This window comes from Nyctibius grandis, chromosome 9 (assembly GCF_013368605.1).
Source record: "Nyctibius grandis isolate bNycGra1 chromosome 9, bNycGra1.pri, whole genome shotgun sequence".
Classification (NCBI taxonomy): Eukaryota; Metazoa; Chordata; class Aves; order Nyctibiiformes; family Nyctibiidae; genus Nyctibius; species Nyctibius grandis.
Window position 1 is genome coordinate 28,153,520 of NC_090666.1, and position 25,692 is coordinate 28,179,211.

General features: G+C 40.2%; 1 protein-coding gene across 1 annotated transcript in view; it reads left to right on the top strand.

Annotated features, from left to right (window-relative positions):
• Positions 1-25,692, top strand: part of IQCA1 (IQ motif containing with AAA domain 1) — a 114,597-nt gene that overhangs the window by 49,524 nt on the left and 39,381 nt on the right. Inside the window, exons 7-9 of the mRNA XM_068408100.1 lie at positions 9,839-9,923; positions 16,885-17,016; positions 21,930-22,005. Coding sequence (XP_068264201.1) covers positions 9,839-9,923; positions 16,885-17,016; positions 21,930-22,005 — 293 coding nt within the window. The remainder of the gene's footprint in view (positions 1-9,838; positions 9,924-16,884; positions 17,017-21,929; positions 22,006-25,692) is intronic.

Genomic DNA, 25,692 nt, shown 5'->3' on the forward strand with positions numbered 1-25,692 from the left:
AAGTTTACTCTCTTTTTTTGTGTTCCCCATCACACAGGGAGACTGGCTCTTTCCTGCAGATTTTTCTGGAAAGTGTCTATTCCAGCAACCAATTTTGAAGATACTGGTTTAAAGCATGGCTATAAGTTAAAGGCTACAGTCTGTGTAGCTGCAGGAGTCCTCAAAGTATTCCAAGTTGAAATACAATTGCTCCAACAGAGCAAATTCCAGAGCCAGAGCTTTGCCATCTTTCATATTGCATACATGTGCTTCCCATCATTGGCTCAGCTCTCATAGCTGCTACAGAGGGGGTAACGCTATGCCCAAAATATCATTTCACCTTCATCCTCTTCTGGGAAATCATGTATAATGCATGGTTTTATTCTTTATGTATTGCAAGGTTTGCAATCACAGGAGGCTGGGAACTAGTGGGAGTGAAGGTGGGAGCAGCCGATTGTAGCCTCTCCCACGTATGCACCTGTATTTCATTCCTGTCCAAACCTAATCTTTACATTCTTTGCCCGGGGGAGCTTTGCTATCCTATAATAAGGCCATTCCAGGCAAATGATTCTCTGTACAGGCCTGTGCAGCAATACATTTAGATCCCCAGTACTGAAAAAAAAATACAAGAGAGCCCTAAGATATAGCAAGTGAGTAAACCTGCCCTTCAAGTCTCAACCTTCACATTGCACTTCCCACACCAATTTACCTGTTAAACTGCTTTGACAGAAAGGAAATTACTGATGTTTGGGCACTTTGTTTCTACCAAGAGTGGGCTGCAGTTCCAGAGGACATCCTGTGCCTGTCCCAGGGTCTCCAGCCAGGTGTCTGCCTCTTCTGCCATGTTGCCAGCAACTCGGCAGCACAAGCCACATCTACCAAAGAGATACTTAAAAAGCACATTATTAAGCCATCATTTAAATGGACAATAATAAAAAAGTGTTCCATTTTGTGCTTATAATCGATTAAATTTGAGTGCATCCCACTGAGTAGCACATGCAAAAGAATTCAGTCATTTAGAGAGGCAATGCCAGAGTCCTACAAAAGGCTTTCGATTCTTTATCAGTCTTTAAGGTTGTCCACATTTTCAGCCAATTTAAGGAGACTATAGATCACACACCAGAGACACACCAAACAGGTACAGAAATACAGCACTCCAATTTTTATTTCACAGAACTAAAAGGTGAGGGTTAATGAAGTTAGCATCTCAAGGCATTACAATGTGTTTCTTGGACAGCAGAGATGACTGGGTTTTACAGTTAACACTGGACGCTCTTACTACCAGCCTGAGACTGGCTTCTAGTTGAGCTCATCTGGACTGTTTCTCCTTGTCTTTTCTTACACTTTTTAAAAGCAGAGATTCTAAATTATTTTTCTTGCTACTGACCTATTTGGTTATTAGCATTGACTAGGAGTCTGTAAACATCTCTAACTTTATATACAGATTCTCTGCAACATTCTTCAATATCAGTCTCAGTTTTTTCCTGGTTTTACACTCTGTACATCTGATAGTGATTTATTCAAATAAGGCTGCACAAGCCAATTGAGATGAACATTGAAAAAAATCAAGCACTGTGACTGCTTTCATATGCATGAAATTGCCTCAGATTTATCATTAAATAGTTCATTTAAACACTCAGGCAAACCACAGAGAACTGGGTCTCTTTAAGAAGACAAGAATGTTAGCAGCAGTAAAAGAGAGAGCAGCATATTTGTTTGCCTTCTTTAAAACTTAGGAACACACTATGTGCCATTTTCAGCTTCTCATTCCCTGGTGAAGTTTTTCTGCTGCATCAAAAGTGCTTTTCAAGGAAGCACAGTCTTAGTTACAAGTAGTGCCATTAGAACAGCACTACACTATTGGTCTTAAATGAAGTAGCAAGCCACTCTCCCAAGCAGTAATGTGATGCCTGACAGATGCTGATTACACATTGTCCTTTACAAACGCTTAAAGTCAAATCATGGGCAGGCAGCAGGTCAGAGGCACAGTGATCCATGAATGGGACAGCCACGATGTAGTGGTTGAAGAGAACAGGATGCACATACAGATCATTTTAATCCTGGGAGACAAAAAACAAGGCAAGTTTAAGTTATGCCAGACTGGACTGTATTTCTGCATTAATACCATAGACATAAGGCAGACTTCGAGATACAGCTACTGAAATGTGTCTGATGCTACCTTCAATATCACCTCAGATTTAACCCTCTTCTTCACACTGTGAAAGAATGCAAGCAGTTGCAAACCAGAATCACTTCATTTTACCACACTTGCATCAGACAGGCTGGGTTGTTTTAACCACTGACCCAAAAGGCCATGTATTAATCTTACGTGCAGTGCTGTATTTATTCCAGTATTTAAATAAGGGTAGACCAAAGCACAAAGCTTCTCTGTTCATTTTCAAGCTCTTGTTCCCCAATTTTTTAGACAAAGGGTGCATATGCTGCATAGCACATGCAAGGAGTTTGACATGCCCCAGGTGCATTGAATTTATTATGCATGCCCACAACTATCCATCCAGCATATGAGCAATAGGTTCAGGGAGACCACTCAGAGTTTTTAATCAGCTAATACCCTTGAAATACTTAAAGTACCTTTCACAGGCAGGTGGTGGCAGAAGAAATACAGCATATGCAAAACCATTTCAGAACAAGGAGGAGGGCAAAGTCTTGAGAGAGCTGACGCAGAGCTTGGGTGCAAATGGCACTTTTCCAGGTGGGCAACCTGTCCAGGGCACCATTTCTCAACCTTCCCCCAAAGCATTATCTTCAGGTTAAAGTGATGGGCCATGGCAAAACAATTTAAAGCAGCCATGCTCAGTCTACAGCCTTCTTTCCCTTTCATAGAGATGCATTTTGTTTTGCTAACACCTTGACTTCTAAGAAGCAAAAGTGATCGCTTGAGTTTCTCAAACAAATCCAAAAAGACAAAATGCTCTCTACACTCCATTTCACTCCAAATCCCAAAGAAACTTGTGATGTTGGAGGGCAAGTTATTTCTTTTGGCTGGCCTTGCTACCAAAATCGCATGATTTTCCTCACTACAGTATTCATATTGTGTTAATAAAGTACTGTTGATCCCCTCTGGCTGACTCTGCAGGAACGCTATTCTTGCAAAAGCTTCTAGTCCGAGTTAAAGTAATCTTGCTTAAAACGGGTCATAATTGTTTCAGTCTCTTAAATTTAATACTAAGCACAGGAAATATTGCCAATTTGAGTCAGGGTTCGGCATTCTGTGAAGGCAGGATAAGCTGACCAAAGGTAAGGAATTCAGTAAATGCAAGGGGAATTTGACCTGGCGTTTCTCTGAGCCAGCTTCTGTATTGTTGACCTCCCTCTAAAGAGAATGGAAAGAGAGAAGAAAATAAAAAGAGATGAGAGTTTTATGAGAGCTGCACTCCCCAGTATGCTCATTACTCCATCAGCCAAGTGGCCCAGATATGGTGCTGGGCCCTGAGGGGAGTTCTTCCTACACAGGAAGGATTGCTCAACCCACTCCCCCTTACAGCCAGGTTGACAGGATCGCATTCCTCGAAAGGCTGTAGACAGTCAACAGGAAGCTGACACTGGAAATAAGCCTGGGGACAGTCTGGCTGTGAAAAAGGGGTAGCAGTCCTTCACCTTTTGAGATAGCCCCTCGAGGGAAATAGCCTGCTTCACAGCTCCGGTAAACACAGGATGATGAACAAGTCCAAAAGAGAAGGACAAGCACCAAAAGAAGCGTAGACCTGGGAAACAAAACACGGGTGCAGTGTTGGATGTCAGTATCTGTTGTGTAGCTTTCAGAGGAGCAAAGAGGCAGGATTTCTGGTTCTCTCAGGCCTGTTTCTGATAAGCAAGGTTTTACCCCAACACAAATCCATACAGTTAATTTGATGAATTTCTCACTAACAAGGCAGTTACTGGTAGACCTGGCAATGCCAACAGCAGCAGTACTGCAGACCAGAGACTGTTATGTGACACCATGACATGCCCTGCTCCTAGCTCAGAAACCATTCCCTCCAGGAGCAGCAATGGGACATCCAAGTGTCCTTGGGTCCACCAGAAGATGCTTTCACTCTTAACTGCAGACTGCCTCACACCGAGCTTACCAGCAGCTCTGCCCAAGTCTGTTCTGCATTGCAGGAGTCAGGCCAAAAGACCCTAAATAACCTTATAGGAATCTGCTTTCCAGTCTCTTTAATCTTATTTCCAGTTCCATGCCATGGTGTGTCAATTTAGTACTCATCTTTCTCTAGGTTTGTTTAAGCTTTCAGTAGGGGTTGGGGTGTAATTAACTGTCACAAAAGAGTTCAGTTACTTAGGTCAGGATGTGAATTCTCCCAGTCATGAGTTAATTCAGTTTTGAGCTCCAAGAAAACTTTTTTCAAGCTCTTCTTAGGGGTAAAGAGGGACATGCAAAATCAGCAGCACCAGAACATTTTGCAAGTGTTGATATGCCAAATTTTTCTTCTGATTTTTTTTTTTTTAATTGAAGCTAATATTGGAACTGCAAAATAAACTTTTTTGTTTCTCCTTGGCATTATGCATGCCCATATTGCCTTTTATTTCTATTTAAAAACTTAGCAGTAATTTTCAGTGCTACTTTCCCACGTCTCCAATTCATTTCAAGGGGAAAACCTATTGCCATTTTAAACCAGGAACAGTTTTTGTCAGAATTTTTGAAGTATAGAATAGGTGAAAAAATCCTTTTCCCTCATAGTTCACAGCAGGAGGCAGGATAACCAGGAGTCCTGTCAGAGAAAGCTCATGCTCAAGTCTGTCTGAATGGGAAGAGATTCTCTTTTTTCCAGTCCACTGATTACCTATTGCTATCCTTAAAAGACCAGGAAGACCCTTGAAAATGTAAAATAACTTTATGACAAAGCAGAACAGACTATTTTGCCATAAGAACTCAAGAAGCTTAAGAACAACTGTACTGGGTCAGCCAAAGGTCTACCTTTCCTGGCCAATAATACTACATGTAATAAAACTATCAGTGAGAATTACCACATTCAATGTTTAGGTCTCTCCCCTCCAACAACTGTTCCCAACTATTACTTAGCTTTGAAGCTCACTTCTACCATTTCAGATCTAAGACAGGCATTGCGTACCCAAAAGACCATCTATTGTTTCTAATTATGTTGGTTACTGTAATAAAGGATATCACCTTTCACCACAAACCTTTCATACTCATTCCTCCATGGGAATGTTTCTTCTTGCACATTGTTGGTCTCACAACACTTGATCTTAAATTTTTAAAGCTGAATATTTGTCCAGAACAATAAAGTTTCCAATCCTCCAAACACTTCTCCCTGCAAGTCACTCCACTGAATTGCTTCCATGCATAACGATCACACATACAAGCAAATGCTTGGAGGATCAGGACCTTAGATAAAACCTAAGTTGTAATATGCCTGTGTCCAAACTTATTAAAAATTACAAGAAGCCTATAGAAATTAATCTTGCTTTATAAGTAATTCTATATTTGCATGGGTTATTTTTTCTGGAAGTGATTTTCAGAGAAAGCACACACACAAAAGGAAAGCAAGTGTCACAGCAAAGACACCTAAAATAAGCCAACACTGCTGTTTGAGAGAACCTGTATCAGGTGGGATTACAGGAACAGGCAAGAGCTACAAAATAGCGAGGGGTTTATTTCTTTAAAGATTCCCCCCCACCCTTTGTTTGTGTTCCTTCTCTGCACAGAACACTCTGCTGTCCCTGCCTAGAGTGTACAGCCATCATTCATCCTTTTCTTCTGCACACAGCCCACATCCTTTCTTCCCCTGAAAAGAGTTAAACCCTCTTTTTCCTCCAAAGAAAAATTTTTTTATTTTTCCTGACAAGGCCTTTTATGCAATTAGGTAGAGAAGTCATAGCCAAAAAGAAAGAATAACACATGTAAAATCATGCCAGAGAACAGAGTAGGTAGTAACTTGTTGAGTCTATTACCAGACAAAATATTTAAATCAATGGTGTGTTCTCATAAATCAACAGCCAGACTTAGCCTTAACTATAACCATCCCTGAGCAATGTGGAAGAGAGAGAAAACACTTCAGAAAAAAAACAGTGATGCTCCTGAAACAAGGAGGGGAGGGAGCAGCAGATGAGATGAGCACAGTGTAGGGTCATCAGCCAGACAAGGAATTTATTTTATGGGTCAGAATCAAGGTGCTGCAGCATTCAGGGCTGAGCAGAGACTGCCAATCACACCAACTCACACCAAGTCTTGTGGTGATTTGGAGATGTTAAAGAACCATTCAAACCTAGTTAAAACCTGTGCATTGTGCGCTAAAACAAAATTGAGCCCAGAAGAGCCAGAACTCTATGCTACACGATCAGAGACAAAAGGGTTTGCGTTGCAGACCATAAAAGATCATTCTTTTTCAATTACACTTGACAGATCTAAGTTATTATAAAAGAAATAAGTTTGGAAGAGGGGAGAGCAGTAACAGTGAACCAGAGAACAGAATGTAACTTGAGAAACAGCACAAGAATCTCATCAGATCCTTCTCTTTTTTTAGCTGGGAGTGGAAAGTCTTTTTTCCCTCCTCCATCTTTGTTCATCCCCCTTACTCTTCCAGTTGAGCTGCTTTGATTCAGATTTAGGGCCCCCCCCATTCATTCCAATTAGATGGCTTTTCTGTAAAGCTGTTTACCAAACCCATGCTATGCTCCCCTTGACAGGATTTCACTGCTTTCCAGAAAAGTAATGGATTTCTCACATACTACAGTTTCTAAAGGTCCCTTCTCCACAGCCCTTCAGCAATGTCCTCCACAGCACAGAAACATTCAGTAGTTCTGTTGAAGCAGTGGCTCCAACCTAAATAAAGATTTTGCCTACTGTGAGCTCAGTTTGATTTGCAGCAGTGCAAGCAAGGCTTCCAAACACAGGTTTCTGTTCAGCAGCCTGTGAGCAGCCACAAGGAACAGGTCACCCACAAGAACCAGCCTCAGCTCCTTGCCTGTAGACTGGGAAGCAGCAGGCTTTGGGGTCTTTAGTATGTAAGGGGCTTCCTGAGGATTGCTAACATTTCTCACAAGGTGGAGGTTTCTTCCCAGCCCTGCCCTTCAGTCTTACCTTATTTGATTTCTGTGCAGCCATCAAGTCCACTCCTACCAAGCAGCCATATTTTCTTACAAATTTCATTTGTTGATTTAGGCAAACAGTTTTAGCATCCTCCATATGAAATCTGATGGTTGCGATAGAATTTACTTCTGCTTTTGCTTGCAGTCCTTAACACATTGTCAGCACTCCCACTGAAGCAATGGTGCTGAAAAAATAAGAGTTGCTTCTTCCATCTGGCATTTACACTTTTTTATGAGAAGCTGGAAAAGCATAACTGGATTTTTTTCCCCTGCAAATGTTGAGACAATAATAAGTAGCAGATTGATCGTTTTGACTTGCCTCAAAACCAGGTGTTTCTGACACGTACCATGTCTCTCAAATACATTACATACTCCAATATTCTTCTTACCAAGAGCTTAAGCTTTTTACAGTCTTCGCTCCCCCTCAACATGTAACAAGACTTTCAGACTTTCCTGACCACCGGTTTAGTTTTTGCATAGTGCTGCCTTTTCAGTGACATGCAGAGAAAGCATCAGGGTGCGTGAATTTTGTGGGTAATCTATCAGCTAGATAGTGACTGACGTGCAAAGAAAGTGTCAAAGTACTACAAATAGCAAAAATAACTACTGGGAAGATTCTGTGCAGATTTACAGGCCAAATGAATCCCTGGTTTAACCTCTGAACTCAGAGGGTTTCATAAAGAGAGGAATTTGTCTGTAAGGGTCACGCATGTGCATGCTTTCCAGGCATTATAAGATTGAAGTTGTAGTCATTTAAGCCTAGAAGATAAAGAGGAAAACCCACAAGATGTCAGATAAGGAAATGAGACTTAAGAATACTGTTCCCTGACCATCAGACAGCAATTGATATGCTAAGCAACAGCACACAGGAAAGGATGAAGTTCAGAAAGAAAAAACATATGTCCTTGAAGAATTAGCATGACAGAAACACGTGGTAGGTGTTTGCTCTCAGGTAACTCATGACCATGGGAACTTACCTTCTGCATTGCCTGCACCCAAAGACCCAGTCCCCAGTAAATGGCTTAACACTTCTCTTCCACTTGTGTGAAAAGATTGGCATTACCTTCTCTTCACCTCAAGTTATTTTTCAGCATAAGTGCTTGCTGTAGCTGCTACAAAGAGATGAGCCACGTCATTCCAAACAGCTGCACCAGCTGTGAGAAGAATCACACAAATACAAATTATAAACAAACCGTAACACACTTCCAAATTTGACAATTTGATGGAATTTCTACAGCACTCAGATATACGCTCATCATACACATCCAAAGGATAACTATTTCCATCTCCAAGAGCTGTAAATGATTTAAAAGTGAAAAGCCAATACAAATACCAAATGTAATACTAAAATATTGAAAGCTGGCACAGATACCACATTCAGTGGGCAGTGGACTCCAAACTGATTCTTCACCCACGGTGCATATTGCCTTTCCTTCCTCTCAGCTGGCATTACTAAAGTAGCACCAGCTTTAATATCAGATTTTGAGAGATTTGTTGCTGTAAGCCAGGCTTGCATCAGCATTTAAAAGAAGATTGTATTTAACATAAAATCGAGCTGTTTTCTGTCTGTTTGTAAAAAATGAAACATGATCTAACATTAAATGAACCAGATGATGCAGGTTTTTAAGGCCAAAATCCCATTCTTAGTGTATTTTTTTAAGAAAATCTAGTAACAATGACACCCCTTTGTTCATGCAGACTGATTTCTGGGAATGCAATGACCAAAGTTTTGCATCTGTTTGCATATAGAACTAGTAATTGTTGAACACTCAAGTCAGAGCTTACAATCACAGACAAATGTTTGTTTATTCTTTTGTAATTTGTATTACATTAATACTAGCTAGGGATCCAAACCGTACACATGGTACTATAGAAACATAACTGATGCTCTGTTCCAAGGATCTCACTTTAAAATTGAGTCTACTGCTGAACAGTAGGCTAGGAAAATCCCTTAAGGTACTAGTTTTTTTAAAAAAAATGAAAGCCATTTTTATGAATCATTGACCTTTCTGAGCTATTTTCTTCTCAAGGGAAATTTCCTTTCATTTAGAGGAAACATTACCATTTTGTTTGAAAGTAGCACAAGGATTTTTATGAAGTTTCAGAATTTTCTTTGGAACAGAAAATCTTCCTGATATTACCAAATAAACAGAAAGTCTTACTGATATAATCCAAAAAGCTACAAAAGTGAAAGAAGTGAAACATTCTTAACCATATAACTGGCCTTCAGATTGTAAGTGTTATTTATATCTTTTAATCTCTTCCTGAAAGGTCTGGAAGCACCATATGTTATCCATGCCATCCATGAAATTGTAACCACAAAGCCCCTCATTGCCCCCTCCTCAGCTTCCATCACCGCCTAATTTTGCAAGGACGCTGGAAATTTTTGAGGGTGGACAGCTTCACATGGAAATAAAATCTGGAATTTGTAGATCAAAACCTGATTTAAATAAAATTATTTTTTTTTTTTTAAAGCTGAATGTTGAAAGCAGAGAACAGAGGTATAAACATAAACACTAAGTTAAGTCTCTCTGCTATGAATTGATGCACAGTCCTAAGAAATTCCCTGAGAACTTTCAATGTTTGATGGGCCACAGGACAAGAGACATGGGTTAGTAAATGTTTTAATGAATTTACTGGACAAAACACCACTGTCATAAGAAGCAATCCAGCTGTCTGTTTTCAAATAGGAGGTGAGGGAGGGTGTGCTTCCCTGCCATCTAACATATTTGTCAACCAGTTGAAAAACTATAAATTTTAATTCATTTTCCATCTATTGTTTCTCACACAGGCATATCATAGGCAAGTTTCCTGACTATCCCACTGAAGAGGCAGGAGGTTCAATGGCTATTCTTTCTGAAAAAACTCCAGAGCAGGTACTGTCACTCCTTTAATGAAAAAGGTTAATGGGATTGGGAAGGAATTGCCACAAAACACGTCTGTTTATAGAAGCAGCAATTTTTCATAACCTGCTTTGGCAGGGGGTAGGACTAAATGATCTCCAGACATCCCTTCCAACCGTAACCATTCTGTGATAATCTCTTCCTCTGATCATCTGGGTGTCACCTAAAGAATGTGATTAAGGCCAGTTGGAGCAGTGAAGGCAATGGTTGGCCCTCAGAGCCAATTCCACCCTCCACAATCATCTCAGCAGGATGATGAGTCTATTGAGGGAAATCATAAACAGGAAGCCCTGCACACAGGAGCAGGATTTGGCCCCTGCATGAACCAGGCATGGTGGCTACTAGTGGGCTAGGAAAACTAAACTGTCAAAAACTGACCTCTCTGGTCCTTAATGCTGCCCTGTTGAGACAGACTGTTGTGTTCATTAACTACCTGCAGCTAATGGTCTAACACAGGTATGATAAAGCAATATTTTGGATTCAGTCCTTCCTAGAATCACAGGGAAAAGCCTGGGGGATGCTAGCAGGATCTATGTGGTTTGAGGGGATGTAAACACAGACTAATGCAGCATAAAGCACAATACTCTAACCATTAGTTACTTTGCTTACAAAAATATGTAAGAAAACCACTACAAACAGCTCTCTGTGCCTCACTAAAACTGAGCTCAGGGCATACTCCTGATTTTAGCTAAGTTCAGAATACGCTAAAGTCAACCCCACCTGCATGTGTATCTAAACCACTCTGTTGTTCAGTCCCAGACAGAGTGAAGGAGACCTGTCAGTTAAGTTTTCAGCATCTAAAGTAGAAACACATGCCAGAGTCAAGGCAGCTTTGCTGGCTGCTCTGAGCAGCAGGGGAGCCACCCAGCAAGTATGGCTTATTGCTGGAGAAGGCTTCAGGGGACTTTAGGCTAATTAGACCAGCTGCCACCAAGGGTAAACACCATTCAGAAAGAAAACGTTACAAGAAATTGTACTGAACAAAACTGAATATGGTAGTAAATTCTGGAGAAATATATTCTTCCTGTCCTACTCCCAGCTTTGAATTCCCACCTTCAGCTATTTTGCTGTCTTTCCTGGGCATCTGCGTTCTCCTTGTATAAAAAAAAAGGAAGCCAAAAGTCTAGAGAGATTGTTTTACTACCTGTTTTTCCCTTCATAAAAGAAAAATACCTGGAGGAAAAAAATGCAGCTATTTTCCCAGCAAATTTTCACTAGCGATTATCCAATTTTCAAAGATTTTTAGGCCTGTTTTTTCTCCCTTTTTAGCCAGCACAACCAAGAGCAGAATGTATGTCACATAACCTTAACAGATATCCAGAATGCAGTTGGCAAAAAAAAGTTTAGTATGTTCATGATTTTACCTGAATGTCAGACAAGTAAAACATTTTTTCTTCAACTGAGTCATCCACATATTAAAAATCCCTAAGGCAGCTGGTTTTGTTCCACATGGGTCTACTGGGCAACATAGTAAAAGAAATTCTGGCCCCATTGAAGTTAATGGGAGTTTTGTCCTTGACTTCAGGGGAGACAAGATTTCACCTCTTGTATATATTAGCTTCTGGGGATGGGTTGGTTACTCCCAAGTTAAACTCCATGAGAAATCAGGACCGAACTGTATTTAAAAAGCAAGCATTTTATAAGACTTAGGTAAAGACACTTTGGGGAAAATAAAATACAAATTAATCACTTCACGAACCATTGCTGCATTATTATACATTCTATATTTCTTTACCCTTTGACAACTCTGACCTTACTTGACTTTGTAATGTAGCTGGCCTTCTGCACAAACTGCTTTCATGACATTTTACAAATACCTTTCAAAAAGATACACCAAAGAGATCCCAAAGCAAAGTACTTAGTGGTTTAGTCAGAAAAATATGTAGTCTCTTGACGGAAAAAGCAGCTTTTCTCTACTTTACATACTCTTCAACAGAAATTTAAGATTCTGCAACATCCGTGTAATCTGCCTGCATCTGTTCCAGATGTCCATCCCTGATGGCTTTTTATGTTTTGCTCCAAAGATAATCATCAAATGTGGCAATTTTTAGCTTTGCCTTCATACTGCTGCCAACAACATTATGATCTCTTCCTGTAGTTCATTAAGTCTCATCACCATGAAAATAAGCCAAGAGAGTTGCCATTTAGCAGACATTCCCCTTCTCCTAACTCCCCCTCATTTCCAATATTAAATAACTTACAGGAAAATAAGGCATGCACTTACCAAGATTTTGATTGTACATTCAGTTGCTGCATGGAGGACAAAGTCATTACCACATGACTGTAATGACAGTATCTGATCCAGCAGCATCTAGAGAAGGGGTGAGAAAAAGTATGTGTTGGCTGCTGTGCAAACATATGCTCCTGATCCTCACTTGGCACTCTGTGCAATACTATGCTGCTAATTAGTATTCATTGTTACCAACAGCTGAAGATCCCCATGAATCCCAGTAATCAGTTTGATTGTGAATGGTAGTGCAAGAGATGCCCAGTAGTTAGTTAATATTTAATTAACGTAACTATTTCCCAGGTAGGGTCAGTAAAATGCCATCAAGTACTGCAATATACACACACATGCCGCCACGTGTAATCTCTTATTCACTTTTACCAAATGAATAGATCACAAATAGCTTGAAAGCATCAGAGAAGGATTCAGGAGGCTGTGTAGAGTTGTACTTTCTAGTATCCAGCATTTTGCAAATATGCTTTTCTCTTGACAGCAAATATACCAACTGTATTTTTCAGTAGTAGACATAGATGCCTACAGTTACACTCACCTTTATTTCCTCTGTTCCATGCTATTCTGGATGCTCCTTTTAGAAATTATCAGGCTGGATTTTCACAAGTGCTAAACACATAGTGCCATCAGCTGGAGCTAGGCACCTCAAAGCCTTAAAATATTCTGATTATTTCAAGTTAACCACGCAGGAGGAGGGAAATTGTACTCTGTCTCTGTTAAGCTACACAACAGGAAGACGTACTCACTTCCAGGCAACGATTCACTACAGTGAAGCCATTCAGCAGGTAGACTCCTAGTCCAGCAGCTCTCCACTGCCTATGAACGTTGTCTCTGTTGGCTGAAGGCAGTAGTCTAGGTTGGATGCCTAGAGCCAAGAAGTATCAATAACCCCTTTTCACCTTATTCACCCACCTTCCCTAAAACAAAAAAACCAACAAACCTACACCAAGCAAAGCTAACAGATTTTTTATAAACACATTCAGTGGAGACTAACGTTTTGAAGTGTTTGCCAGGAAACGAACTCAAGAGTGAGTTTAACTGGCAAGTTAAACTACATTTGGGCCACATCTGCCAGATGGAAAAAGGACTAGAGCATATATCAATCATGGACTGAAATGCATGACTGTTGAAGCCAACTGTAATATTTTGCAAGATCCCATAAAGCCATGAAATCCCACCCAACATTTTGAATTCGTTCCTGCAAGAAACACATCACAGGGATTGTTTTTAACAGCTTAAGCTTTGCTTGCAGGTGCACACCCAAAAGTAAACAACACTCAGAAATGCCTTGCCAGGAGAACACTACATTGTTAAAAACCACACAAATGGATTTGCCTGTGAAAGGAAACAAATCCAGAGCACTGGCCCTCAGCTACCTCAGTGGGACAGAATCCCAGGCCCACAATGATGAAAATAACATCTCCTCCAATTGGCAAAAAAATAACATCACCTTACAGAAATAATCAGCCTATAGAAAGAGTTGTAATTAAACGTCCTCAAGCTAGAGGGGGCAGGATAAGGGGAAGCACATGTACAGCACACTGCATGTTACATACAAGTGATGCAAATGGGCAGTCTGACGCTTGGCATGCTGCACTGGGATATGTGGATGGCATCTCTTCCCATCTCAAACAGTCCTGGTTTCTTCAAGAAACTTTTTTTTCTCCCCTTAGATTTCAAAATAACTTATTCCTGTAAAGTTAATACTCAAAGAGAGCACATTTTCTCTCCAAGAACACTAGGCTATGTGCTTATGAAGTGTTTCTGTTCAAAATGGTTTTAGAGCCAGAATTGCAAGGCTCTGAGGCTGTCTCTCACCCACCACACCTGGAGATCCAGAATTCCCAAACTCACTCTATGCCTGCATTTCATTTATGCCCATACCACTAATAAAGACAAGAAGTTCAAGTAAGGTCTTCTTTCAAGGGATGAGGGAAAGGCTTATTCTTGAGGAAGAACATTTACCTCAAGCATCAGCTTGCCTGAGCCAACACCAAGCTTTCTACAGCTGAGGAACACAGAACATGAGCATGTCCTCCTGGCAGCTGGGGGTTTTCATATACTTGGCTCATAAACCAACATCAGGCATTTCCGTTCATAGGCTGCACTGTTTTAGTGCCCCTCCCTTTCACAAAAAAGCGTATTTGCACTGCAAGAGTTTAGAAACACACTTCGACTGATGTATGAATAGAAAAGCCAATTCAACTTCTGTGGGATATCAATTTAGTGGAAAATGGCTTTTCAGCCTTGGAAGAAAACATTACTGAAGAAGAGTTATCACTAGCATGACAGAAGTCTTACAGCAAGACTAGAAAAAAAAGGAGACAAATTCATCTGTTCTTACTGATGCACATTCTCTTCCCCAAAATTAAGAGTTTTCTAAGTGCTTTCAGCATCATTTCAAAGAAAGGCAACCTGGCAAAGAAAAGGGCAGCCTAAAATAATTGAGGAAGACATCTGCTTTTGTTTCCACTATGAAGTTTTCTTCAGAGGAAAAAACTGTATTATAACATGGGTGAATTGCTTAATATCTCAAACTAACCTTTGCTCACCCTTCCCTTCCTCTTCTCTTGTCAGATTCTTCAGGCATCTTGTAGCTGGAGGGGAAATTGTTCTGTACAGAAGAGTACAAACCATTCATGCTCAGGTACACAGCCAGCTTCACCCCAGCTCCCAGTCCTCTGCAATTATGGAGCTGCTTAGAGCAGGGGTGAAAGCAGAGCTGGAGAAGCTGCACCAAAGGAATATAGAGGAAAAGGTGTATCTGACACAGAAAAAGAAAAATTTGTTTGCTCCATCATTCTCTTCTGGGAAGCAGAGAGCCACTGCAGAAAAGTCAGGGTTCTGCATGCTGATAGCATTGCCAGCTGCGTGGCTTTGGAGCATTTCACCAAAACTACTTGGCATCTCAGATTACATACATATTGCCAAAGTATTCAGGAAAGAGACTGTACAGGTGTTATTTGGATGTATGCAACCTCTGCCTGCAGTCACTGTGCATGTTTCTGGACTTGGCTTCTTGTGTTACTGTACATCTCACTCCATGCTAACTTCAAGCACCATTTTTCTCTGTCCCCTATAAGATCAGTTGGGTCAAGACTTTGCACTGTAGCTCATACTGCAGTTCTGAAAGTAGTAAACAAAATTTTTTTTCTTGATACTTCACAAACTTGATGAGGGCAAGACAGAAGGATAAGGACAGTCCAACAATTCAGTCCCATTATAGCAGGTTCATGAGAACAGAAACTCTATATAACCCCTCTCAGTATAATTCTTCTGTATAAAAACATGCAAGGAAGTCATTCCACTGAGTCTGGATATACTTAAAAATATCGCCAGTAGAACTCGGAAGCACTCCCTAAAATTAAAACCTTTTGTCCATCGCATGTGTGCTTACAGGTATCCTGCTGGATAAACCCGCCCCTGAGATGCTGGAAACTGTTACAGTTACCCTTTGGGGTCAGAGTAGAGGGTGGAGGTGGCAAGGTTGGATTCCTGGCAGGGTACTAGCACTACAGTAAAGGATACACTTTGAGTAGCTCTGTTGGTTTTGGATACAACAGGCCTGCTGGGACACTAAAAACCTATTTTGAACTCTAGTCAATCTGTTAATCTATCTCAGGGAATGAAATGCTTCACTGCTTATCACCGCAAGATGTGACTGAACAGTGCTTGGGGTTTAAATTACCATATTTAATTAAATGTAAGATACTGAAATGCTTGGGGAAATCTACTAATGAAATTTCACTGTCTGCAAAGTATAGCCCTTGTCCACTGTCCAATTTTCAATAAATTATAAAAGGCATTCTTTAGAAAATAAATATTTTTACTGTTACAGGAAACACGTCTTACAATTGAAAATTTATTTTCTACTCTTTCATGGTACTGCCAATATTAATAGCCCATTAATAAACTTCAATGCTATTCTGATTTACACTCATCAGTAGATAATCTTACAAAAGAACACAATGAACAGTGCCTGGGAACAAGAGAACAGTAGAAGCAACAAATTTCACCCTCCACCTTTTTCAGATATTAAGGTATAAATGGCCAGGAACTAAAATTATGGAAAATGGTGTAGCTATAACCCAGTTATCAGCTGCTACTGGCTTGCAGGGATAAAGATGCTGGACGATCCACATATATCTGTCAGAATATCTCTATCCAATCTCTCTCACCCACTAGAACAATTTCAGTCTTTAGCCACAGATTGAAATTAGACATGCCTCAGGGCAGTCTCTCAAAATCCATCTCTATAAAAATCAATCCACCTTAGAAACACTAGAAAAAATTCATAATCTGAGTCCAAGTCCAGAGGGATCTTTAAGTTCTATGTCATTAGGATATTGTGCTTCTGGGTGGTTTCAGGAATTGGTCTTACTCCATAAGAGCCCTCATGGTTTGGGACAGAAATCACCTCTTTTCCAATGATGCATTGGGATAGGCAGCACCTATGTTAAAGTTTGCAGGTGGGAGTGCCCTCAGCACAAATTAAAAGGACTTTCTCTGTAATGGTCAGCCACTCTGAAGTTCATAGAGAGCTACTGCGCAATGTACTGGGTTGCATGTTTCCCCGATACTGGGAAAACTGCAAGCAAGGGAGGAAAAACACACACTGGTTCATAGCTCCTACAAGCACACCTTGCACATGAAAATGGTTGCCTAGCTCTTCACATTCCTTTCTTTCTCTTTCAGGTTGCTTCAGAACTGGCTGCCAAAAAGGAGATGGCTTTGCAGAAAAAAGCTCAAAAGGGGGAAAAAGAAAAAGAAAAAGAAAAAGGGAAGGAAAACATGAAAGGAAAAAAAACACAGAAAACTGGAAAGAAAGTAAGAATTCCTGGAGTAAAAATAGTTGGCAGTTTGTGAAAACAGAGCCAAGTCCACTTATTTAGCCATGTGTGGGCAGAGGCTATTAGTTTACATTAGACTGGTCACCAAGGCTTCAGAAGATACAGGAACTGCCTGTCCCTCTCAGCCTTTCAATCACCTTGATGATTCTGGGGAACTGAATTTTACCTCTTATATTTTAGGAATGACCCTTTGCATGGTCATGACTCATCCCAGTAGGAAGAGCTGATGGGGGTGCAGATTGCCAGACATAGGTGAAGGGAAAAAATAAACTTTATGGCTTTGACATTGTTGCCAAGACAGTGTGCAAAATACATTCAAAAGTGTATACTTTTGAAAGCACTGTTGCTTTTTTTTTGTGCAGATAACAAAGTGGTGCCCAGCTATCTAACCAAGCATTTCCACTTTTAGTGTTGGGTACAGAGAAGTTAGTTACTGCCACCCCTTCACACAAGAACAAGGAAACAAGAACCTTGGTCTCTGTCAAATACCTGCATCAGAGCTGCATACATTTCAAACTAATTTATAGGTGCAGTTCCATATAGGCCAGCTGTGTCTTCTGTACTGCAAGCCAATATTTTGTAAGCCTGTAAATAGCAGACATATATTTTCAGCCCACATTCTTAGGGTATGAACTCTTTTTTTGCTTCAAGTCACAGTGAACACCACCTAATGTGATATACTCCCTGAAATCTTTGATATCCTAAGGTATGGTTTCACAGAAGGTATGCTTCCAAATTATTTCAGGAGCAACTTCACTGAGGAAAACACCTGTGAAACAGACCAAAGGGCATCTTCAAAAGCGAGCTATGCAACAAAAATTATAGGCTTTTGCTGAAGCAGCAACTTTTGTTTCTCATTTACTTTATAGTATAAACAAAGTTGAAACAATATTTTTTTTTAATAAGGGTCATTAAACTCTCACCAAGTATGTGAAGGAGAAGGGCGAGTTTTCTAGGACAAAGCTTACTCTTCCCTGCAAGTTTTACACAAATTAAAGTCCTAACCCTAGAACAACCATGTAACAAAAAAGATGCTTTTCTTGGACAACCTCCATTAATTTGGCCAAAGCTCTCATAACAGCTAGCCAGGAACCTAAACTACATGAACGTAGGAAGCATCAGTCTATCTAGTTGGGATGTAGATATCTAAGTGTTAACTCGTAACTTAGTGTTTTCAACCAGCAAAGATGCTATTTGGGTCATACAAAATAAAGTTGGGTTTTTTGATCTTGCATTGCCAACTAGGAAAGGAGAGTGGCTGCTCATGTGCAAACAGGCAATTTTTAAAGTGCACTCACACATGTCTTCAGGCAGTTGTTTGTCATCAGGGTGATGCTATCACAGGGTGCACTAGCACAGCATTAGTGAAGACATAATGCTGCAAGCAGTGGAAGGTGATTACTGGTACCACTTTAATGTATCTTAGCAAGAGAGGAGAGCCAACCTGGGGGAGCAACACAGGACACAGTGTAATGCCTGCAGACCTAAGCCAAATTATACTGATATTGTTTGTTGTCCATAAGACTTCTGGTGACTTATACTAGTGCCAAGTTCAGCTCTGTGGGATCCCTTCATGGTGTAAACCCTTAAATCGGCACATACGCTGCAGAACTCAATGGGAAAGATCAGATAAAAGTACATGTATGAAGGCACTAGCTTAGAAAAGCTTTCAAAATTAACAACTTTAAAAACCATTGTCATTCACGGTTATAGAACTCTGTAGCATCTCAAGCAGATCAGTTCCTTTGGGGAGCATTCACAGGGGTGTCCTCTAATGTCTTTGCCCTTGTCCTTGCTCCTTCCCAACTCAGCTGGCCCAGAACAAACCCCTGTGATGCCTCTGGTCTCACACAAGCAATGAAAAAGGCTGTTCCAAACACTTCAGCCTAAGTCAAAGTGAGACATTAATGTTCAGGCATGCTGAAATGCCAAACCCAAGCCAAACTGCTGAAACTGGGTAGCAACTCATTCATCTGCTTAAAAACCTGACTTTCATGGGATAAATTTGATTCTTTGTTGTTTTTGCACATTTCACTAGGTAAGAACCAACAATACCAAAAATTCATCTCCATCCCCTCAGAGCCTCTGCAAGGTTGTTTTGAAATGGGGTGAAATACCAATATAGAGTTCTGGGACTTTATAACTTGATGTCGTTCTCATCTCTTCAGCCATCACAAGTCCCGTCAAGGAAAATTCTGAGCTGTTATATCAGGTTTTCTATGGTTCATTGAGAAAGAACAAAGGGAACATTCTCTCCAAGGTTATAATACTGACAGGGAAAAAAATAGTATCTAAGGCCAGCTGAGAAGTATTTGGAAAAGTTCTAACAGCAGGACTCTTATTAAAATAAGTACAGGCTATAAGTCATAGGGATGCAGGCAGAAACAAAGCCCTGCTCCTAATTTCAGTTCTTAAAGAAAACAAGAGTTTGATCCCAGAAGGAAATTTAAATATTTCTGAAAAGCCTGATAGCAATCTTTAAAAAGGCGTATTTGATATCAAAGTAACTTTGTTTTCTTTTCTCTGTAAGGTGCTGATTTGATTTCCCATTGGGCACCTAAGGAAAAAAAACCACCAACTTCAGCACCATGTGATCCCTCTTTTCAATAGCAGAACACACATTAGGCGAGGCTGGATTGCTTCACCCAGTAACATGCTGCAACCTGCCTGTCTCACCAAACACAAGCAAGGCTGTGCATCCCTAGATTTCATCCAGAACTGTTTAACAGCAAGACACATTTTATCCTCAGTGAAACCCATTAGCAAAATCTCCATAGCAAAAGTGCACAATGGGGTCAATTCACAATTTTCCCTGCTGTTGGATGAGAATCGCCTAGTGTGGGCTAGGCTTTGGAAAGCTTCAGAAGTATATTCAAACTGTTATTTCCATATCTCTCCTTCAGTTGAAACCTATATTGTTGGTTCATGGTGCCTTAGCACACTTAAGCACAGAACAAGCATGGAATCAATCACCTGAGCATAGAAAAATATCTCATCCGACTTCAAAGGAAAAGAAGTTCTTTATATTACATTGAGTCTTATGTTGTTAATAGAGGCAAGAGGGAATACAGAACAGCATTCTGCAACTGTCCTTTAGAACACAGTGGTTTTGATTAAAATCAATGAAACTGACACAACAAGATTATTTACATCAGTGTATAAAATCATTGAAGCTAGTAATTGAAATGATTTATTGGCTTACAATAAAAGAAATGTTAATGTGTCCTATGCTATTAAGAAACTAAAAATTAATAGCCCATTTTTAGGCTGTTCCAGGGCTTTTTTTTTTTTTTAAATAGTTAGCAATTATCAGTATATCCTCTCAGAGCATCATGATTTAATCTTTTTCTATAAAATGTCATAGGAGAATGTTAGGAGAAATGTATTCTGCCTACCGCAAGAGATCTAAGGATGAGTCTCAAAACGCCACAGCCTACAAAAATTGAGAGTATGTTAGAGTAACTGGGAATTTGAGCTCTGGGTGTCAAATTCTCAAACACTTGGTTATGCTTTACCAAAATGGTTCTTGATGTTTAGTGAAGAAACTCCTGAATCACAGAATCACAGAATGTTAGGGATTGGAAGGGACCTTGAAAGATCATCTAGTCCAATCTCCCTGCCGGAGCAGGATTACCTAGACCATATCATACAGGAACGTGTCCAGGCGGGTTTTGAATGTCTCCAGAGAAGGAGACTCCACAACCTCTCTGGGCAGCCTGTTCCAGTGTTCAGTCACCCTCACCGTAAAGAAGTTTTTCCTCATATTTGTGTGGAACCTCCTGTGTTCCAGCTTGCACCCATTGCCCCTTGTCCTGTCAAGGGATGTCACTGAGAAGAGCCTGGCTCCATCCTCATGAATCTTCCAAATGTATCTATAGAGCATAGGGTAGAAATGATAAATGTATTTAGGTTTTGCATGTCCTTCTGGGTCCAAACTTTAATTACTGTAATAACACTTTAATTAAAAACAGATACTCAATAATTCACATGACCTGGCTGAAACTGTATCTGCTGATAGCAGGTATGCAACGGCACCTAATTACAGAGGCATATTTAGGGGGTTTGTTTCATTTTAAGTTATTCCAGGAGCTGCACTTTATATCTTACTGCTAACCAGTGGCTTACAGGCTACACATTGGTTAGCAAAGCCTGACACAACTTGTGCTGTCTCACATAAATCCACATTCACCTCCTCCCCAGTGATCTAATTTCCCCACTAATAACATTACCTTACTAACATGTTGAGAACTTATGACTGACACAACATGTAGAAGCTTTCATCATTTTCTGACAAGTTTTTTTATCAGAAATACTGGTTCAGTGAAATTAAACTGTTTAAGAAGCATGTCAATGTCATTTACTTTAGACAGGAAAACACCAAAATGTTTTGATAAATTTGAAGCAAAATATTTTGTTTCACAAGATACACCAAGATCACTATTTTTCTTTATGATTACAGATTAAAATGAGGTTTCAATGTCTTGGAATTACCCACAAGCTGGGAATTCCTTTTGAGGGCAGGGGAGCAACCATAGAATAAGAGTAGCTGAAAAAAATAGCAAGGTAATTTCGTTTGCACCTTGCAAGTCTCCTACCTATACTACATGTTCAAACAAGCCTAAGTTAAATTCTTGTAACTTCTATAGTTCAGCTGATGAGCTGACACCCCCTCTCTTCACTCAAGGAGATAAAGCTTCTTTATAGCCTGCTAGGAAGATTTTACTTGATGAAACAACACTGTCTTATTCCTCAAATTAAAATAAATCTTTAAAAATCCAGTGAAAATTATGACATTTGTATACTTGCAAGGTTTCTACATATTAACATTCTGATTTTTCTTTTCGCACCACTACCCTGCCCACCCCAACCCACCCGCCCCCCCCAATCTAGGAAGAGGAGGAAGGCTGGAAAATGGCTCCCAGTAATTTCCTTTCAATAATGGAGGAAGGAAACAGTCAATACAAAGGTCAGTAGAAAAAGATAACAATTACAGCTGGAATGTTCTTCTAATTCAGCTTAATCTGAATGTCATTGCTATAAGGTCAAGCTGTGCAGCTGCCCAAACTATGGAACATTATAGAAATGGGGACATTAGGTAAAATTGTATTTAGGGAGTCTCTCAATACCTTCAAGTCTTAGGAGTCTCTCAAAATCATCAAGCTAATCATATAGGAAGGTACATTTCTATATGAGTGAAAGCAGCCAAACTAGAACCAAAGTGCTTTGATGTACACGCAGGGGCTTTCCTGGATTTTCTGAGGACAACAAAAGTGACATATGAATAGCAGATAACTCAAAAGCCCTTTAGTGTAGGTCAGCATTACTGTTTTCATGTTTCCATAACTCTTTATTCAGTCTTCCTCTCATTCATGGAAATTGTCCATGGATTCATTCACCTACACAATCTACAGCTAATGAAATTATTTTTTATTACGTTTTAATGGGAGGATCATCTTTTCAACCCGAGGCATGAGAAATGCTGCTGGACTATGGATATACTTGCTTCAGTCAGAGTGTGTGCAACTTTACAAGCATAACTCAAACTTACGCTAGGAGACTGGCTGGTTTTTCACTTTGAGAAAGCATCCAAAAGGAGGGATTTTTTTCAAATTTAAAAAAAAAATCATTTTCACAAAAGGACATCTTGATCTTTTCCATCTCTCTTCTACCCTCTCCTCTACACTTGATACCTTTGTTTATCTCCTACCTACTTGTCTTCAGTGTGCTCCCTAGATACGCAAGTGAGTTAGCAATCACTTTGCTGGGCCTGGAAGTGAGCATGGAAGTCATGCACTTGTCTGAAACAGAAAGGAGCACTTGTCTCATGAACTATAAGTGAACACCACAATAGGACTCCCAAGGTCAGATAAGCCAAATTCAAGTCCTCCATTGCAAAAGTGTGCCTTATCAAAGCTTTCAGGGGTTATTTTTGCTATATTTCATGCAGATTCTATTCTCAAACAACTATGAAAAATATCTTTTCTGCTCCCCACTCTGCAAAGCTAGTGTCTTGCTAAAATTCCTCATACAGAAAGTCTCCATTGTTCCCTCCTGCTGACAAATTACTGTCATCAAGTTTTCTGCCTGATTTGAGTTGACCAGAGAGAAAGAACTTACTTGCTAAATATACATCAGTACAGTTTTGCCTGACTTCTGACTTCTAACAATTAGGATTTTCTTACATGTTATAAATCATAGAACAATTTTATGGCTAAAGAGAAGTGCTTTAGTCCCAGACTCTACTCTTGAATGCTACATCAGAAACCCTTTGAAGTCAGCAGGACTTTTCACTAAGGATCAAATTCATCTATGCTTCTTTCCTTAACTGGCCAAGAACATTACTTATGCTTTTCTATGCACTCAGGGTGAAATAGCACCTTGCAACCGGAGACCAGCAATAGCAAGAACAGTGTTTCCCATCCAGCAAGTCCCAAGAGCAATAAAGCAGCAGCGTAGAGGCCGTGTCTGTTGGGAAGCAGCAACAAGAGCACAGGAGGGTTTCACATTGCTGCATAGGCTTGGCTGTATACTCATCCAGCACTCTGCTAATGAGTAGGTGATGTAGTAGCTGTGCTTCCCAGCACTCCCACAGGGCTCTTTGCATCCCCTGCTGAGGCTTTGCAGTCTAGCAGTCTTCAATACAATGCTGGACTGCAAATGCACAAACTCCTTGTATTTGTGCAAATAACTCTCCTCCAGGCTGTAGAAAACATGTTTGGCTGTAACCTCACACAGAGGCTTTAAACAGTGCTTCCCAGCATGGCAATGGATGCCAGTGTTAAGAATAAGAACACCACAGAGGTCAATAGGCTAGTTTAATAGCAGTAGAGACTCCCAAATTTCATAACTACCTCAAGTAATAACAAGTCAGGGGATTTATGAGAGGATGGGGGACACATTTGTCACCCAGACTGTATCTCAACAGCCGTACTGCCATTCCTAACAAGGTACCTGCTTTGAGCTCTGCAAGTATATAACTTTTTGGAGTTACTTATGCTAATTTTTTACATGAAGTGAACACTGAATTTCTCTCTGTCTCACAAGGCCTCCCGAGGGCAACTCAGCAGCCTATTAACTGTCTGTGGAGCCAATGTTCCTATTCCAGCACCTGAATTGGATGCCTAAAGCCAGTCACTGTCAGTTCCTCCATCTGCCCATTACATACTGGCAGCACTTGCAGGTACACTGCAATAACGTGCTCAAGTAGGTCAGGCACAGGCAGCATCCTTTTGTGGTAGATACAGACTCGAGCCTGGCATTCAGAGTTAAACACCGATGCTCATCTCCAGCCCATCCTGCCAGAGCTGACAGCTACTCCCATAGCTCTAAGGGCACAGAAGAAGGAATCATTTTCTGAACAGGGCACAACCAGAAATCCTCACGGTGGAAGGGCTCTCTTGCAAGCCTGCAGTTCCATCTTATGCACAGTAAGAGCCTATAACTGTTCAGTTAAACTTCAAGTGGTTTGTTTCGTTTTTGGTTTTTTTTTTTCCTCCTAGTAAACCAAGTCTATTTGACACCATATTTTTAGTAAACAGCTGTTAGTTCCTCCAGTGCAGCAGTCCCCTGCCTCATTCACAAGCACTTAGTGCTTTTTATTACAGGTTTCTATCACAGTACTATCTGGCTGTTGTTCTGAATAATTTTACTTTTAATCTGGCCATGGATAAGGTTTCTTTTTTCAAGGCCTCCAGAATCAAATCTAAACCAACTTCTGACCAGAACAGTGTAAGCAGTTTCTCATATTTTAGATTTTAGCCTGCTTTCATTTCAGTAGCAGAATTGTTTAGAAAAAGAGGTTTGAGTTTGGTCTTTCTGCACTGGGAACTTCTTTCTATTCTTACGTAGAAATGGCTCAGTTACTATCACAATTTGCACAGAAGTTCATTAGGGCATAAATCTTGAAAGCATCACTGAAGTAAGGGAGCTTGATTAAGAAAGCCTTATATCAGATACCTACAATGGAATCATATAAAGACCTAAAGTTTAAAGTGTCTAAAGTTTACCTAAGTGGTTGCTGACCAAGCATTTTTGTTTTGTCTCACACACACAACCCCAACACTTACAATTAAGAAAGTCTTCCCATCCCCTGAAACTGGTTGCTTTGGTCTGAAGTTAAATATTTAAAAAGATGCAGATCAGTTTTCACAGATCTAAGCATTTTAGTTATAGATTTCCCCCCCCCCATTTTTTCCCCCCACCATCTACCAAGCTAGAACTACTACCTAAACTTCACTGGAATTCATGAAGACTTCTATTCTCCTAAAACTGTATTTGGCAGTTTTGCTAGTTGCTAAACTACATTTGCCAAGCTCAATCTAAAACACTTATTTTATATATTGTTGCTGGAAACAGCCAGTTTGTGTGACATCTCTTTTACACTGGAATAGCAAGAGTTCATGTGAAGCAAATGTAAGCCGTCTGAATAATTACCCCCATCTTCCTGGGTTTTATTTTTGCAGTACCCTGTTCTTTGAGGCAGCAATGTCCTATTTTGCCCATTATACAGATGGCCAGTTGCTATTTGACTTGCTCACAGTGTTACAGAGGATATTTGAGTTCAACCCAAATGCCCTGTGGCCCAAAATTTAAGGTGTGATGACACCGTGTATTTTTAACCAGGGGTCAAAGGATTCAAGTCTTCTTGCCAGGA